This window comes from Pantherophis guttatus, chromosome 17 (genome assembly GCF_059756535.1).
Source record: "Pantherophis guttatus breed Tessera chromosome 17, ASM5975653v1, whole genome shotgun sequence".
Classification (NCBI taxonomy): domain Eukaryota; kingdom Metazoa; phylum Chordata; class Lepidosauria; order Squamata; family Colubridae; genus Pantherophis; species Pantherophis guttatus.
In genome coordinates, this window is record NC_142079.1 from 3,279,067 (window position 1) to 3,297,224 (window position 18,158).

At 46.7% G+C, this 18,158-nt stretch overlaps 1 protein-coding gene across 5 annotated transcripts in view; it reads right to left on the bottom strand.

Moving 5' to 3' along the window:
* The window catches only part of AP1B1 (adaptor related protein complex 1 subunit beta 1), a 34,035-nt gene continuing 15,877 nt past the window's right edge, over nucleotides 1-18,158 (bottom strand). For 3 of the 5 annotated variants that reach the window (XM_087880462.1, XM_087880464.1, XM_087880463.1), the window contains exons 10-21: nucleotides 17,906-18,021; nucleotides 16,491-16,656; nucleotides 15,328-15,426; nucleotides 14,468-14,727; nucleotides 12,773-12,974; nucleotides 10,370-10,510; nucleotides 9,342-9,487; nucleotides 7,105-7,234; nucleotides 6,505-6,589; nucleotides 5,544-5,630; nucleotides 3,368-3,522; nucleotides 1-565 (exon numbers count right to left, since the gene is read on the bottom strand). In XM_087880462.1, the coding sequence (XP_087736588.1) occupies nucleotides 491-565; nucleotides 3,368-3,522; nucleotides 5,544-5,630; nucleotides 6,505-6,589; nucleotides 7,105-7,234; nucleotides 9,342-9,487; nucleotides 10,370-10,510; nucleotides 12,773-12,974; nucleotides 14,468-14,727; nucleotides 15,328-15,426; nucleotides 16,491-16,656; nucleotides 17,906-18,021 (1,662 nt within the window). In that variant the 3' untranslated portion in view covers nucleotides 1-490. Of the gene's footprint in view, nucleotides 566-3,367; nucleotides 3,523-5,543; nucleotides 5,631-6,504; nucleotides 6,590-7,104; nucleotides 7,235-9,341; nucleotides 9,488-10,369; nucleotides 10,511-10,871; nucleotides 10,893-12,772; nucleotides 12,975-14,467; nucleotides 14,728-15,327; nucleotides 15,427-16,490; nucleotides 16,657-17,905; nucleotides 18,022-18,158 lie in introns of all 5 variants that reach the window. The other 2 variants (XM_060685171.2, XM_087880461.1) reach the window with 1 other exon arrangement.

Consider the following 18,158-nt stretch of genomic DNA (forward strand, 5'->3'; position numbering starts at 1 on the left):
TGGTCATCATTGATTTACTTCTTTATTTAGGTGAGAGAATAGCGAGACCACGAGGAGATGCTGAAGGACGCAGGGGACGTTCCCAGCTGCAGCTGCAACACGGCACTCGCGCAGCCTGTGGTTTCAAACACGCAAAGCGCCTCAAGGACACGGGCGGGCCTCAGCAGAGGAACACGGCAGGCGTTGACACACACACACATTCGCACACGCACACAAAAAATAGGGAGCCGGGTTTCTTCCTTCACACCCCCCCCCCACCTGTGCTGCTCCGTGCTCCGACTTCCATAGGGGGTCTCCCGTTCCAGCCGCTCACAAAAGCCTGCCCGGATGCCGGCCGTCTGATCCCAAAAATATCGGTCTTCCGAACAGTGAGGGGGAGGGGAGAAAAAAAATATGGAGAGGTTGGGTTTTTTTTTTTTTTTTTTGGAATTCGGTTGTTTTTTGTTTCTCACGACTTGGTCCCCGTCGGGGAAAGGAGGTACGGGCGGCTTCAGTTTTTCAGGATGGTTTCGTAGGCTTGGAAAACGTGCTGGGTGACTTCGGGAGCGCGGCACTTCAAAGAGAGCTGCAAGGGAAGGAGAGGGAGATGAGGGCCAGCGGATGGGAGTCCTCGGAGGAGGAGGAGGCGGCGACGGGGTTAGTAAATCAGAAGCGGGGTCCAAATGCAGAGGGGTGGGGGCGAGGAGGGGGAGGCCCAGAAAAAGCTCGAAGATTAAAAGGTTCGGCCAAGTCGTTCAGAGCGGAGAGCGAAAAGCTAGCAGCTGCTGTGAACAAACTGACTATCGCAGTGGTGGGGTTGAAATTTTTTTACTACCGGTTCTGTGGGTATGGCTTGGTGGGCGTGGCATGGCTTGGTGGGCGTGGCTTGGTGGGCGTGGCAAGGGAAGTACTGCAAAATCTCCATTTCCTCCCGATCAACTGGGACTCGGGAGGCAGAGAACAGATGGGGGGCGGGGCCAGTCGGAATTTTTACTACCGGTTCTCCGAACTACTCAAAATTTCCGCTACCGGTTCTCCAGAACTGGCCAGAACCTGCTGAAACCCACCTCTGGACTATTGTTTACCTATATAGCAATAGCCCTTATTAGCCCATGGAGCTTTCCAACCCTCTCTAAGCGGTTTACAGTAGTCAGCCTCTTGCCCCCCCCCAAAAATCTGGGTCCTCGTTTTACCCACCTTGGAAGGACGTAAGGCTGAGTCAACCTTGAGCCTGGTGAGATTTGAACTGCCGAATTGCAGTCAGCAGAAATAGCCTGCAGTCCTGCACTCTAACCACTGCGCCACTGTGGCTCAAGAGAATATCGCAGGTAGTCCTCGACTTAGGGCCACAACAGAGCCCAGAAGTCAGGTTGCCAAGGGAGAAATTCGTCAAGCGAGCTTTGTTCCATTTTAGGACATTTTCCTCTACCTGTCCTAACCAAAAGCCCTATCAAATTGTGAAGCCGACCGGCAACAGGGAGCTGCAGCATAGGGATGAAAGAGCCACATGTGGCTCCAGAGACACGGGTTGCTGACTCATCAACTGTTCTTCCATCCCCGTGGCGTCTTCCGACATCCTTTTCCAACCCCAGGAGTGGGATCTGAACTCCCAGAATTCTCAAAGATGGCCAGGTTTTGGCAAAGGAATTGTGGGAGTTGAAGCCTACACACCTGGGGGGAAAGGTAGAGATGAGAAGGCCAGAATGTCTGCCCATATTCAGAGATGTTCAGCCTTGGGAGAAACCTATTCGTGCGAGGTAAGTGAACCCCTTCCGTTGTTAAGTTAGTACCACGGTTGTTAAGTGAATCTGGGCTTCCCCACGGCTTGTCTGAAGGTTAGGGTTAGGGTAGTCCTGGGACGCTGCAACCTTTCCCGAATACGAACCCCTTATCAAGCATCCGAACGTAAATCGCGTGACTTCGGGAACGCTACAACGGTCGTAAGTGTGAAAAATGCGCCAAAGTCGCTTTTTTCCGGCGCCGTTGTCACTTCGAACGGTCACTAAATAGACTGTTGTAAGTCGAGGACCATCTGTATGGATGCACGGGGACGTCGGATTCCTCCCGACTCTGCTGCCATCGGCGTCTCTTAGCAAAAGGGCCTTTTCACTTCGACCAAATGGGAGTCGAGGGTTTCACTTTCCAAGGAGACCCGAGGTGGGACAGGCCTGACAGTAAATTTCTACCGGCTGCAATCGCCCGTCTTTTCCCACGTCCCGATAATAAACCCCCCCCCAAACCCCAGCTGTTTCCTAACTTGTGTTGAGCAGAGGAAATGCATTTTTGCAGTCAGGGGTGTTAAAAGCCAGGCTGGAACAGTATGAGTGGCCCTGGTGAGAAAAAAAGCGGCTGACTTGCTAAAAATGAGAGGGGAAAAAGAGAGAAGCAAAGGTATTGAGCTAACCTCTAGATCCTGTAAGTTGAGGGGAGGGGCAGGCCCGAGGGAGGGGCCGATGGCCAGGCAGCAACGGAACAGAAGGAAACAACACAAAAAGAAAAGGAAAAAAAAAAAAAAGAGAGATTACATTGCCATCCCAAGGGAAAGGAAAGGCGGGGAGGGAACTACAGGCAGTTCTCAACTTACAACAGTTTTGTTTAGTGACCGTTCCAGGTTCCAACGGTGCCGGAAAAAGCAACTTGCGACCATTTTTCAAACTTACGACCGTTGGGTCCTGTGATCCAAATTCAGACGCGGGGCAAACCGACTCGAGACCGGGGTATGTGTGTGCGTGTGAATCACGCGATCCCCTTTTGCGACCGCCCCCCCCCACCGACAAGCAAAGTCAGATTCGGAGAAGCCGGATTCGCTCGACGGCCTCGTGACTCACGAAACAACCGCAGGGATTCGCTTAACAAACGTGGCGAGAAAGGTCATTAACACGGCCCAAAATTCGCTAAAGCAATGAATTTCGCTAGCGGCAGAAAATTTCGGCCTCAACTGACGTCGTAAATCGAGGATTGCCTTTACATCTTTACTAATTAATTAACCGGCCACATCAGCAAAGTCGCACGGTTGTTAAGTGAATCTGGCTTTCGGGGGGGCGGGGGGCGGGGAGACGACACTGCGACCGTCATAAATATGAGTCACGTTGTCAAACTCCCAAATGTATTATGACCTGACCAGGAGATGCTATCACGGCTGTTAAGTGTGAAAAATGGCCGCCAGTCACTTTCTTCAGTGCCGTCGTAACTTTCAAACGGTCACTAAACAAACCGTTGTAAGTTCAGGACTGCCTGTATTTTATATCTTGATCAATTAAAGACAATTTTGGAACGAAGCGATCGATTGGACAGATGAAAGAAATCGAGAGCAAAAAAAAAAAAGGCGGAAACGATGCCCCAAAATTGGTGGACTCCCACCCAACGGGACCAAAAATGGAAGCCATACCGTGAAGTTAAGACTCCCGGGTTGAATTCTCAGCTCGGCCAGGACGCAAATCCCGTTGGTGAGCTTGAGGGATTGGTACAACATGTCCTGTCCTTCCACATTCCTCTTGGCGATGGTGAAGATGTTGTTACCTTGCAGCTTGCTGCTCGCGGCATCTGTCCAACCGGAAAGGAATTAAAGCAAATTTTTCAAAAATATTTTAATTATTTTAAGATACTTTGAAATACTTTGTCCCATTTCGTTTTACAGAGAAATAACAAATCATCATCGTCTCCTTTTAACGACCTCTATAATCCCTTGTGGGGTGGAGTCTTGGGCAACTGAATGGAGCGGAGTGTTTACTGGCCAGATGCCTTTCCTGTCACCAGTACGGAGTTATACTCAGCAGATATATTCTCATTGTGCCCAGAGAGAGAAATATCTGCCTCTACCAAGGATCGAACTCACAGCCTCCTGATTGTGAGGCGAGAGCTCCCCCTCTAGGCCACCGCACCACTCAGAGAAATAACAAATGTTCTGATAATAATATTAATAATGAAAATTGTAATTATAATAATAATGATAATTATGTTAATTTATTTATCATCATAGTCATAATAGCTCATCTTTTACTTATACATAGTAATAATCTTTCTTCTTCTAATTTCTACCTCTTATATCTAACCACTGGTAAAACATATCCCATGGTGAATAATATTCTGTGTCTGCTTTATCTTTTACTTTTAATGTCAATCTATCCATCTCTGCACAGTCTAATATTTTCTGAATTATATTTTCATCTGGGGGGGGGGGTTCCTCATTTTTCCAGCATTGTGGAAATACAATTCTCGCTGCTGTCAATACATCAAGTATTAAAATATGTAGTCCCTCTGTTGTAATTTTCTGGTATTATACCTAACAAAAAAGAGCTTTGGTAGCACAGTGGACTAATGCACTGTTATTAACATCTGCTGCTTGCAATTACTGCAAGTTCAAATCCCACCAGGCTCAAGGTTGACCCAGCCTTCCATCCTTTCTAAGGTAGGTGAAATGAGGACCTAGATTGAGGGGGCAATAAGCTGACTTTGTATAAATATACAAAAGGATGAAGACTATATTACTATTATTATTATTATTATTATTATTATTATTATTATTATTATTATTATTATTATTATTATTATTATTATTATTTCTGGCTTTAGATATGTTGCTTAATTATCTTTTCTAACCACATATTTTCGTCCAGAATTTTTTTTTGCCTTTGCACATGTCCACCACATATGATAATAAGTACCTGGAGTCTGATTTACATTCTCAACATTTGGCGGATGTATTTTTAGAGCAAATTTTTTGGGGAAAAAGAGTGACTCCTGGCTTGGGGCCAAGACGGGCTCGAAAAATGGGCTTTCCGGACTTTAGATCTTCTCCAAAGTTCCTGGTTTAGAATAACAGAGTTGGAAGGGACCTTGGAGGTCTTCTAGTCCAACCCCCTGCTTAGGAAGGAAACCCTACACCACTTCAGACAAATTGTTGTCCAACACCTTCTTAAAAACTTCCAGTGTTGGAGCATCCACAACTTCTGGTGGCAAGGAGTTCCACTGGTTAATTGTTCTCACTGTCTGGAAATTTCTCCTTAGTTCTAGGTTGCTTCTCTCCTTGATTAGTTTCCACCCGTTGCTTCTTGTCCTGCCTTCAGGTGCTTTGGAGAATAGCGTGACTCTCTCTTCTTTGTGGTGTGTTTTAAGAAAGCAGCAAAAACATCCCCAAAAGGATCACTGGATCAGGATGGACCACTCCCTGCTAACAACTAGGAGAATGTTTCCAGGTTCCAGCCTGTTTTTTTTAAAATTCAGAACAATTTGGGGGGTCTGGCTGGGACAGCCCGTTCTGTGCAATAGGCCATTCAATGCATACTCAAGATGGGTGTTTTCAAACAGCTGGGAATTTATTTTTATTTATTTTCATTTTATTAAATTTCTATACCGCCCTTCTCCCGAAGGACTCAGGGCGGTGAACAGCCACAAGATAAAACGCATAAATACAAAAATTTAAAATAAAATAAAAACGAATTAAATATATTTGGCTGAACCAATTTAAAATACCCCATAATTTAAAAACAAATTAAAATTTACATTTAAAAAGGGGAGAAGATTTAGGCCAGGAAAGGTTGGCTATCGCCTTATTCTCGTCTCACCTGCGCTAAGCGGACAGTCTTTAATCTGGAACTGGGCTTCGTTCTCGTTGGGAATGTCCTTCCACGTGGCCAGGAATATCTGCCGTTCTAGCCGAAAAAAAAAAAGAAAGAAAGGAAGTCGAAAACAAGAATTTTAGAAACTTGCAAATCACGCTCGGCTGCTCTCAAGACGTATTTTTGCCCAAAGCAAAAAAAGGAGGAGGAGGATATACAGGTAGTTCTTGATTTACGACCTTTCGTTTAGTTAGGGTTCAAAGTGACCGGAGCACGGGGGGAAAAGTGACTTAAGATGGTCCTTGCAGTTACGACCACTGCAATGTCCCTGTAGGAGATGACCAGGCTGAGCCCAAGAGAGAGAGGGGTCAGGCATGTCATCAGCCAGGAGTCCTTGCGTGCCCACAAGAGATCTAAGTTTCTTGCCTTCTTTCGAACCTTGCCTGCCGCTAATTTCCCTTGGCTGTTAGTAGTTCAGATTCTTGTACAGATCTTAAGCTTACAATAAAAACCTTTATTCCCATTCGATCCGTCGGGATTTCCCGGCGCTTGAAAGTCAAGCTTACAACCATTTGTTTAGTGACTGTTCAAAGTTACAGCGGCACTGGAAAAAGTGACTTAGGACCGTTTTTCACCCTTACGACCGTTGCAACATCCGCGTGATCACGTGATCAAAATTCGGACACTTGGCAAACTGGCTTCTATTTATGACGGTTTGCAGCATCCCGGGCTCACGTGATCCCTTTTTACGACCTTCGGACAAGCAAAGTCAAGGGGGAAAGCCGGATTCACATAACGACCGTCTGAGGTTGACTTAACGAATGTGGCAAGAAAGGTCGTAAAACAGGGCAAAACTCACTTAACTAATTTCTCACTTCGCGACATCAAGTTCGGGCTCCATTGTGGTCGTAAGTCGAGGACTACCTGTAATTTGGAGACTTTTCTCACCGCCGAGCCTTCGACTTACCCATTTTTCCATCTTCCACGAAGAGAATATATAGAGGATACAGGGTGCTGAAGTAGAAGACATCAATATTATTTTTCACAGCCACCTGAAAGCGAAAAGACAGAGAACATTTCAAGCCAATCAAAAAATGTCAGAGTTGGACTGGCCCAAAGCCACCCAGTTGACTTTTATGCCTAAGGTGGAACTAGAACTCACAGTCACCTGGTGACTGGCCCAAAGCCACCCAGCTGGCTTTCATGCCTAAGGTGGGACTAGAACTCACAGTCACCTGGTGACTGGCCCAAAGCCACCCTGACAGTTTTCGTGCCCAAGGTGGGACTGGAGTGTCCTTGTGATTGGTTCAAAGTTACTTAGTCAGTTTTCATTCCTAACAGGGACTAGAACTCACTGTCTCCCAGTTTCTAGGCCAGCAGTTTAACTACTACACCAAACTGTGAAGTGCCCTCACCTCTTCTCCCCAAAGATGCCACTCCCAAAGATCTTGGGCCCTCCCCTCCACCGAGCCTGGCTGAGCTGCAGCCCTTCCCCGCATCATTGCTGCCTGGCCTCTTAAAAGACCCTCCATTCCTTCCTTCTCCTCTGTTGCCCGTTTCGGCTCACCTGGAGATTATTCAGGGGGTCCATCTTCATGACTGACCCAACGGTGTTGAGGGGAAGAGAGATCTCCACGTTCTGGTTGGGGGCGAGAGGGGTGTGCACTTGCAGAGGGGCAGCCGGGGCCAAGCCGAAGCTGGAGAAAAATAGCCAGGGAGACAGGCAAGCCATACATTGGTGGACGGAACAGAAAAAAGCTCCATAATCGAATTATGCCCTTCCTTTATGGGGTCAAATTGCCTGGCACTGATTTCCTGCAATGTGGAACTTCCCGAAAAATTTTTCCCACAGTGCCCCTGTGATTGCTGTCAATTGCACCCCCCAAACAGATGCTCTGATTTTCAATGGCAACTTGTTCAGATCCAACCAGCATCCATGCTTCTATTCCCCGGGAGTGTCTATAATAGTTTTTCTCAACCTTGGGAGAACCTTGGAATTCTGGGAGTTGAAATCCACAACACCTTAAAGTTCCCAAGGTTGAGAAATACTAGTCCGGAGCATCTGGATTTAAATCAGGCAATTAAAACTGGAAATAAAAGGGTGAGAATTATTGAGATTTGGCGTTCCATTAGAAGAGCCTAATTCACAGAATTATTACCCATTGGCTAAGTCTGCGTTACACAGCTGTCTAAAATAAGTTACCTCTTGGATTTGACACCACCAGGAAATCATAAAACCACAGTCAAACCCCATCCGTTTTCCAGATAGTATGTTTGGGGGGAAAAAAAACCCCTACCCTCATTTTCTGATAACTGCAGCGTTTTCTTAAAAATAAAACGATGAACATTTCTTTATAGGTTTTGTATAGCTTTTTATCTATTTAACATTGCAAGCTGTCCAGAGCTGGCCTCTGTGCTAAAATGGGCGGTTAAAAAAATTAAAATAAATAAAATAAAATAAAATATAAATAAAACACATGAAATATAAAATAAAAATATAAAATCACACAAAACATAACATAAAATGAGGACCCAGTTTGTGGGGGCAATAAGCTGACTTTGTATAAATATACAAAAGAATGAAGGCTATTGCTTAACGCATTGTAAGCCGCCCTGAGTCTCTGGAGAAGGGCGGCATATAAATCAATTTATATATATATATATATACATATATATATATATATATATATATATATATATATATATATATATATATAAAATACATAAAATAAAAAAAATATATAAAATGAAATAAAATAACACAAAACAAAACAAAATAAAAAAATAAAATAAAATACTGTATTTTTCGGAGTATATGACTCACCGGAGTATAAGACGCACCTTAGTTTTTGGGGAGGAAAATAAGAAAAAAACTGATTGGCAGGTGGATCTGCCTCCCAGGATACCCCACAATCAGCTGTTCCCACAGGTGAATTTTAGCAACAGGCTCGTTGATTGAGAGCTCTGTGCCTTGCTTTTTTTTTTGCTTTTTTTTCTGCCTCTGAAACTTCTGAAACTCAGTTTCAGAAAAAACCTTTTCCTGCCTCTGAAAGCCTCCAAAACGGCTTCAGAAAAAAAAGCCTCTGAAGCTCTGTTTGGAGGCTTCTTTTCTGAAGCTTCGTTTCTGATGCTTTTTTTCAGCCTCTGAAACCTCCGTTTGAGAAGTTGGACGGGGCTACTACATTCGGGAGTATAAGACGCACCCAGATTTTTCACCCTCTTTTTTTGGAGGAAAAAGGTGCGTCTTCAGGGCCGGATTTAGATGAAAAGAGGCCCTAGGCTATTCCACTTATGAGGCCCTTTCACCTATAGTGAAAGTGTAATTTTAATTTTGCTAACAATTTGAACGTAGGCCCCTCTTGATCTTGAGGCCCTAGGCTGAAGCCTAGTTAGCCTATAGGAAAATCCAGCCCTGTGCGTCTTATACTCCGGAAAATACGGTAACGCAAAACATAAAACAGATAAATAAATAAAATAAATATAAATAAAACACATGAAATAAAAAATAATAAGAGTAACACAAAACATCAAACAAAACGTAAAATATCAAGTAAAAACAAGCATAAAATATAAAATGAGATAAAAATAATAAAATGAAACTAAACGGAACGCCACACTCAATTTGATGGGCCTTCTCCAACTTGATTGGCTGGAGGGATTCTGGGGGTTGGAGTAGGCCTCTCTGCCAGGGAAGCCTCTTCAGCCAACTTCTTAGAGGATTTGGCATCATGGAGCCAACCCTCAGGACGAAGGCGATCATCATTAGAGGCTGCCAAGCAGGTGGGGGGCGAGGAAGCTTTTTACCTGTTCCGGTTGAACTGGATGGCGAAATCCGACATGACCTGCAAGGCTTTGTTGGACAACGTGAGGTCCATGGAGAGGGACCCAGCCTGGCGACTGAACGTTCCTGAGATTTCCAGGCCTTTGGCCTTTACCGCAGGGAGCCACACCTAAAACCAGAGAGGACCACGGAGGTCATGACCCCTTCCCTTGTCAACCGCAGCACCAACTCTCACACCCAAGAGAAGGACTGGTCTTTATGAGATTTTGGCCACGCGCCTGGCCCGTTGCTGCTGAGAACTTCTCTTTTGTGGCTGGGGAAGGATGAGGAGGGAAGCCCCAGCAACCTTGGACCGTGGCGAGATCCGGCCAAGAGAAACTTGATTGCCCTCGTAAGCCTTCGGCCAAGCGAGGGCTTCCAAGGAGTTGCTGTGGTCCGCCAGCAGCCTGTGGACCTGGCAGCGGAGTCGGACAGTGAGGAGGCTGGGAAGGACAATGGGCCAGTCCTGGAAGGACCAGACGAGGGCTCTGCGTCGGAGGCAGAGATGGGGCCAGGGCCATCTGGGAGCGATGCGCGGACTCCGGAGCCTCTAGAGGCAGACAGCAGAGAGGCAGAGGAACAGGAGGAGCCTGTTCCTAGTGCATGCATGCGAAGAGCTGCCAGAAGGCAAGAGCAGCTGAAGCAAAAAGGACGACTCAGGAGTAAGGCCAGGAGATGATTGGCCCCTCCCATAAGGCTTAAAAGAGCCTGGGTTCTTTGTAGAAAAGCAACGTTGATTCCAGTTGATTCTTGTCAGAGTCTCTTGAATTTTGTGGGGTTTTTGCCAAGAAAAACCTTTGGCAGGTTGCCGAAGACATCAACGGTTGGTGAGAAGGCCAACGGATTTTGTTTTGGACTAAAGCTGAGAATGAATGAATTCTCAGCTGTTTTAATAAACTAAGTTTGCTGAGGACTGAATTGTGTTTTGGTAATCACTACTTGGGCCTTGGTCGCAACAGGGCTGCCGCCATCTTCGGCTTCAGGGGAATCCTACAAGAGGAAAGCTACTCACGGTTTTAGAAGCGACGTGGGAGCCCGACAGGTTGCTCACACCTCCGGCCAGGTCGAAGAGGTCTCCCAGGCCCCCTCCGAGGGGTCCCCCCAGGTTTGAGGGCATGACCGTACTGGGAGCTGTGAAACTGGGCCCTCCCATCTGCAGGAGGACGAAAGGGAGGGCGTTCTTGGAAGTTCGTAATGCTCGCCGGAAAAGGGGGGGAACCTACTGCAAAAGGCTGGGAAGAGGAACCCCCAAATCAGGGAGCCCAGAAAACCCCTTGTCTAGGATTTCTGGGAATGGAGCCTCTTGTCCCTCAAACTGGCAGGAAGTCCGGGACCGTCCAATGACCAACTCGGATCAGCAGATCCACCCCATTTATCAGAGGGACCCTAATTGTTGGGGCACCTCAATCATATGCCCGCCCACCCGGTTTGCCAAAAGGGGTAAGAGGGGGTGATAGCCTCACGGACATGCAAGGGCCCCTTCTTGAAAACGAGAAAGGAGAGCTGAAACATACCCCTTCGGGTTCTTCCCCCATCTTGAAAAGAGAAGGAGGAGGTGAAGAGAAGAACAGCAGCAACAGCAGCAGCAGGGAGAGAGAGAAAAAGAAAGAAAAAAAGAAAGAAAGAAAGAAAGAAAGGAAGGAAGGAAGGAAGGAAGGAAGGAAGGAAGGAAGGAAGGGAGGGAGGGAGGGTAGGAAGGAAAGAAAGGAAGAAGGAGAAAGAGAGGAAAGGAAGGGAGGGAGGGAGGGGAGGGAAGGAGGAAGGAAGGAAGTAAAAAGGAAGAAAGAGAGAGAGAGAGAGAAAGAAAGGAAGGAAGGAAGGAAGGAAGGAAGGAAGGAAGGAAGGAAGGAAAGAAAGAAGGGAGGGCAGGAAGGAAGGAAGAGAAAGAAAGGAAAGAACGGAGGGCAGGAAGAAAGGAAGAGAAAGAAAGAGAGAGAGGGGAAAGAAAGGAGGGAGGGAGGGAGGAAGAAAAGAAAGAAAGAAAGGAGGGCAGGCAGGAAGGACAGAAAAAGAAAGAGAGAGAGGGGAAAGGAAGGAAGAGAGGGAGGAAGGAAGGAAGTAAAAAGAAAGAAAGAGAAAGAGAGAAAGAAAGGAAGAAAGGAAAGAAGAGAGAGCAGGAAGGAAGAGAAAGAGAGGGGAGGGAGGGAGGGAGGGAGGAAGAAAGATAAGAAAGAAAGAAAGAAAGAAAGAAAGAAAGAAAGAAAGAAAGAAAGAAAGAAAGAAAGGGGGAGGGAGGGCAGGATGGGGAGAAGGGAGACAAGAAGGGAGGGGTGAAAAGTTAGTTTGCTCAGCAACACAACACGGAAAAGCCAGCCCACGCGCTACAGAAGAGCCTCCCTGGTGTGTGAGTGTGTGCACGCGTGTTTGTGTATGTCATTCTTAGCCACCTGGGCAAGACCTGCCCTGCAAATTGGCATCAACCGAGCTAGCTTTTGCCAAGGCCCTAATCAAGAAGAACCTAAAAATAAGAACAGGACAGGACAGGACGGAACAGAACAGAAACTATGGAATGGAATGGGAGAGAGAAAAGCCAATTTGGTTTAGTGGTCCAGGCTAGAAAGCAGAAGGCCGTGAGTTCAAGTCCCGCCTTGGCCACGAAGGGGAGCTGGGTAACTTTGGCCCAGTCACGCCCTCTCAGCTCAACCCAACCTCACACGGCTGTTGTTGTTGTCGAGGGAAAAACAGGAGGAAGGAAGGAGTATCAGGGATGTTTGCTGCCTTGAGTTATTTGTTAACAAATAATAATAATAAAAGTGACGGATGCAAATAAATATAATACATGAAAAATAAATAGAACAGAACATATGGAGTGAAATTCCATACGTTCTGTTCGCTGGCTGGATCCCACAGTTTTGGTTAAATTTAATTGATTTTAATTGGGTGTGGTTTTCAATTGCGGCCAAAAATATTTAATTATTTTTTAAACTGTTTTTAAATTTTGTACGTTCTGTTTTATTCTGGCTGTTCACCGCCCTGAGTCCTGCTGGAGAAGGGCGGTATACAAATTAAAACAAAGAAATAAATAAAAATAAATATATGGAATTGAGTGGAATAGGCTATACGGAACGGAACGGAATAGAATGCAGAATAGAATAAAATGCAGAATAGGATAGAATACATGGAACGGAACATGGAATCCTATGAGCCTTCAGAGAAATTTGCAGATTTTTTTTTCCTCTTCTTTTCAAAAGCCTGTCAGTCTTTGGGGGGGGTCTCTATGCAAGAAAAAAAATATATATATATTCGAACTGCGTTATTATTATTATTATTTTACTGCAATGTCATTTTTACTTGTTCAGAGAAATGTGCAACTTCTGGATCTTTTTTCCCCCCTATACACACTTTTTAAAAAATTTACTTTTGCAAAAGCTTCTCCGGATTTGGAGGCCACCAACCGGTAGTAAATAGGACATACCAGACTATCCAAACCGCCGCCGAGAAGATCCACAGCTCCCATCTGCACTGACGATGTAGCAATTGGAGGGTTGCTGACCGGGGGTCCGAGGTCGAGATTCAACAGATCCCCCAACAGATCCCCCTGGGTTGGGATGACGGCTGGTTGCTCCGAAGGCGGCACTCCGGCGGACACAGTGTCTGGACTCTCGGCACTTTCGCTTCTGTTTTAACGGGGAGACGGTGGGTTTTCAACGGGAACAGCCTTAGGAGTTGTTTTTACCACTCCTAAGTGGTATACTTAGGATACCACTGTATATTTTGCACATATACACAATGTGCAAAAAAAAAAAAAAAAAAACCCCAGAGCAGGCTGCACGAGGGACCAAACAGGGGTGAAACGCTCCTGGCTCGGACCGGATCGCCCAATCCGGTAGTCCGTGATGGTGAGCCTATAGCACGCGTAGCACAGGTGAGATATCCGAGGACCTAGTAGTAAAGTTTCTGGACTGGGTGTCAACTTGCAACGCTTTCAAGTTGCCATGAGCAGGAGGGAGGGAGAACTGATAGAGCTGATTGATTTCCCTAACTGAACTGCATTCCATACATTCTTCCTGACCGCAATCAGTAGGAGAGTGTTGGGTTTCACAGTCAGCCAAAGTGGTTAATTGGAGAATGCGATTTATGACATGGCCAGAGAGGAGGGGAGAGACAGGGTCATAGGGGAACGTAAATCTACGTGGGATTAGTTCTAACTGCATCCGAATATTGCCGAAATGGTGCTCCTAATAAATGACTGTATTTCTTTTGAAGTTTGGCTCGTGGCTCATGAATTAATTAGGGCATCTTTCGGAAACTTCACACTAGGAATGGGAAGACTCAGGTTCTAGCTCCTCTTCACCATGGAAGAGCTTGAAGTTCAGTTCCTCTCTCTCTCAGCCCAAGCACCACCATGGTGGAATGGTTCAGTTGTTGGGGCTGGGAATGGGGAGATCCAGGTTCTAGTCCCTCTCAATCTTAAAGTCATCCAAGAGGACTTGGGGCCAGTCCGTCTCTCTCTCAACCCAACAGGTGGAGAGTGATGTACTGATGATGGTGTTGGATCCAAAGTGGGGAGAACCAAATTCTGGTCCCACCTCAGCCCTGGAAGCTCCATGACAGCTTCCCAAGAGCCACTATGGAGGAGTCCTTAAAAGTTCTCAACTACCGTGTTTCCCCTAAAATAAGACCCAATCAGAAAATAAGCCCTAGCATGATTTTTCAGGATGCTCGAAATATAAGCCCTACCTCCAAAATAAGTCCCAGCTAAGATTGTCAACCAGACGGAGGCGTTTAGTACTGTATTTTCTCCAAAATAAGAACTAATCAGAAAATAAGCCCTAGCAAGATTTTTCAGGATGCTCGTAATATAAGCCCCCGTTAAAATCGTCAGTCAGGCGGACGTATTTAGTAATGTATTTCCTCCAAAATAAGACATCGCCTGAAAATAAGCCCCCAATGCGTCTTTTGGAGCAAAAATTAATGTAAGACTCGGGTCTTATTTTCGGGGAAACACGGTAGGAGCAGGAGAAGCTTCTTAGGAGACTTCAGGCCAGGTGCTGGGTCTCACCTCTCGCGCCCACCTCACAGGGTTGTTGTTATCACGAAAAACAGGGCGCGTTCGAATGCGGAGTCAGGTAACCAACGAATCAGCGGGGGGTTTCGGAGTCCGACTTACGAGCCTGTCCGGGGAGGGAGGCTTTTGTGGATGACGCCTCTGCTCCCCTCCACGAACGCGCTGGGGGGCTTGTGGTAGACCGAGGCCAGCGTGCCGATGTAGCAGATCAACTCGTCCAACAGGGTGGGTTCGATCAGGTCCGTCTCCTCGGAAATGAGAGGCTTTTCGGCCAAGACCACCTCCTTGGCTGCCACGGGGTCCGTAGAGAGCAGACGCCAGTAGATGTAGCCCCGGTCCCTCAAGTCAGGGTTATCTGAATCCTACCAGGTTGGGAAAAAAGGGTGGGAAAATGATTTATAGGTAGCCCTCGATTTACAACCATTCATTTAGTGACCATTTGAAGTTATAACAGCGCTGAAAAAAGGGACTTGGACCCCAGGGTCTCCTGATTTACGACAGTTCATTTAGTGACCGTTCAAACGGAGTGGTGCGGTGGCCTAGAGGTGGAGCTCTCGCCTCACAATCAGGAGGCTGTGAGTTCGATCCTAGGTAGAGGCAGATATTTCTTTCTCTCTGAGAATATATCTGCTGAACAAAACTCCGTACTGGCAACAGGAAGGGCATTCGGCCAGTAAAACACTCAGCTCCATTCAGTTGCCCAGACTCCACCCCGCAAGGGATTACGGGGTCGTTAAACGATGATTTAGTGACTGTTTGAAGTTACAGCTGCCCTGAAAAAAGTGACTTAGCACTTTTGTCCATTTTTCACACTTATGACAGCATCCTCAGGGTCACCTGATCTACAACCGTTCATTTAGTGACCATTCAAAGTTATAAGTGCCCTGAAAAAGGGCTTTGGACAGGTTTTTTTGGTAGCCGGAAAAGGACGCCCGTGGTGGGGCAGTGGCAAAGAGCTTTACCTGCGTGGCCAGACTTAACACCTGCTGAACCAGCTCTTGCGTCTCGGTGGGCTTCTTCAGAAAGAGCTTCACGATGGCCGTCAGCAACTGAAGCTGGACCTGAACGGGGCAAGAAACAGATCCGAGGTTCAAGGAATGCAGCTAGTTTTGTTTCTTGCTAAAGGCTCAGACGAAACCCCAGGAGGAGGTTGGAGGGGGTTGACCCCAAGCAGGAGACAAAGAGGGAAGTCCTTGTCCCATCAATATACAACTGATCTTCTCCCTGCAGAAGTCCTTAAATCAGCAGTTCCCAAGATTTCCAGTCTGTCTGTTACCTATCTACATCTATCATCTGTCTGTCTGTCTATCTACGTACAATCACCTATCTACTATCTATCAATATGTCTGTCTCTGTTTGTCTATCTATCTATCATCTATCTATGCCATCCATCCACCATCCACCCATCCATCCATCCATCCATCATCTATTAGTCTGTCTGTCTATCATCTATCTATGCCATCCATCCATCCATTTATCTGTCACCTATATGCCACCCATCCACCAATCATCTATTAGTCTATCTATGCCATCCATCCATCCGTCCATCCATCAGTCTATCTATAATCTATCTATGCCACCCACCCACCCACCCACCCATCTATCAATCATCTATTAATCTGTCTGTCTATGCCATCCATCCATCCGTCTATCTATAATCTATCTATGCTATCCACCCATCCACCCATCCATCTATCATCTATTAGTCTGTCTGTCTATGCCATCCATTCATCCATCCATCCATCCATCATCTATTAGTCTGTCTGTCTATCTATGCCATCCATCCATCCATCCATCCATCCATCATCTATTAGTCTGTCTGTCTATGCCATCCATCCATCCATTCGTCTGTCTATCTATAATCTATCTATGCCATCCATCCATCCACCCACCCACCATTTATTTGTCTGTGTCTGCCTGCCTACCTATGCCACCCACTCATCCATCCATCCACCTATCTACGTATTGTCTTTTTCTGTCTGCCTATCAATCTATTCGCCTATTTATACACTAAATCGATGTTCGTACGTCGAGCACCACCCGTAGTCCAGCTTGTTTGAGGCACCCCCCCATTCCTTCCCTCCCCCATCCCAGTCCCCAGACCTAACCGGCTGAGGCCCAGCACCTGGGTGCTTTCATCGTGGAAGCCCTCCAGGAAGCTCTCCAGAAGCTCATCCGCGTTGTCGATGCGCTCCGCGTATTCTCCCACGATCCAGATCATGGCGGCCCTGGCTTCCGGTTCGTCGAGGGAGTCCAGGTTCTCGCACAGGGTAGCGATCACACTTTCGTACCTGCGAAGAGGAGAAGACCCACAGGAATCTTCTCAGGCCCCAATGGAGATCCTGAGAGCTGCGAAGACCAGAATGGTCAAGAGCAGGAGACCACGTGCCAATCAATCAGCTGTCAATCAAAACAGTTGTTCCCTTATACCCTCCTTTTTTCCTTCCAAGCTGGGTTTGTTTATTTAAAAACAAAAAAGGAACTTTCTTTCCTTTTTAAGTCAAAACTTTCTAATAGATTTCCCACATCCCCCACACCTCCTTTTTTTTTAGGTCAAAGAATTTGAAAGAATACAATAAACTTTGTAAATAAAAATGATGACAGAAGGAAAGAAGGAAGGAAGGCTGAGTCAACCTTGAGTCAGGAAGGAAGGAAGGAAGGAAGGAAGGAAGGAAGGAAGGAAGGAAGGAAGGAAGGAAGGAAGGAAGGCTGAGTCAACCTTGAGTCAGGAAGGAAGGAAGGAAGGAAGGAAGGAAGGAAGGAAGGAAGGAAGGAAGGAAGGAAGGAAGGCTGAGTCAACCTTGAGTCAGGAAGAAAGGAAGGAGGGAAGGAAGGAAGGAAGGAAGGAAAACTGAGTCAACCTTGAGCCTGGTGAGATTCGAACTCCCAAATTGCAGGCAGCTGGCAGTCAGCAGAAGCTGCCTGCAGGACTGCCTTCTAACCACTCAAACCCCATCCACCCCCCAAGAAGTTGCAGTACATTTTTCTAGAAATCATCTCCTCCTATTTGCGAGTTTCTCGAAGCCTGGGGAACTCTGAACACTTGAAATTCCTTTCAGCCTGATTCTGGCCTGCTCCATCCTCTGGCTCCAGCTTGCCAGACTGTTTATCGGTTAGGGTTAAAGGTAAAAGGTTCCCCTCACACATAGGTGCTAGTCGTTCCTGACTCTAGGGGGCAGTGCTCATCTCCGTTTCAAAGCCGAAGAGCCAGCGCTGTCCGAAGACGTCTCCGTGGTCATGTGGCCGGCATGACTCAACGCCAAAGGCGCACGGAACGCTGTTCCCTTCCCACCAAAGGTGGTCCCTATTTTTCTACTTGCGATTTTTTTACCTGCTTTCGAACTGCTAGGTTGGCAGAAGCTGGGACAAGTCACGGGAGCTCAACCCCATTACGCGGCACCAGGGACTCGAACCGCTGAACTGCCGACCTTTCGATCGACCAGCTCAGCGTCTTAGCCACTGAGCCACCGCGTCCCTTTTATCGGTTAGGGTTAAGCAAATTCACAATTCCTCAGCCAAGGGAAAAAAAAATGTTCCTACTTGTTTGGGTATTTGCGGAAAATGTCCTTGATGACCACAATTGCTTCCTGCACCACATAGTTGACTTTCGTCTGGATGAGATCCAGCAACGTGCTCACACAGCGCTCGGCGGATTGCTGAAAACAGGAAAAAGAGAGAGAGAGAGAGAGAGAGAGAGAGAGAGAGAGAGAGAAACCCAGCCTGGGTCAGCCAAGACGTTGATGGAGGCTCCAATCGTTAACGGGAAGGGGAAAAGCGAGGATACATCCGTGCT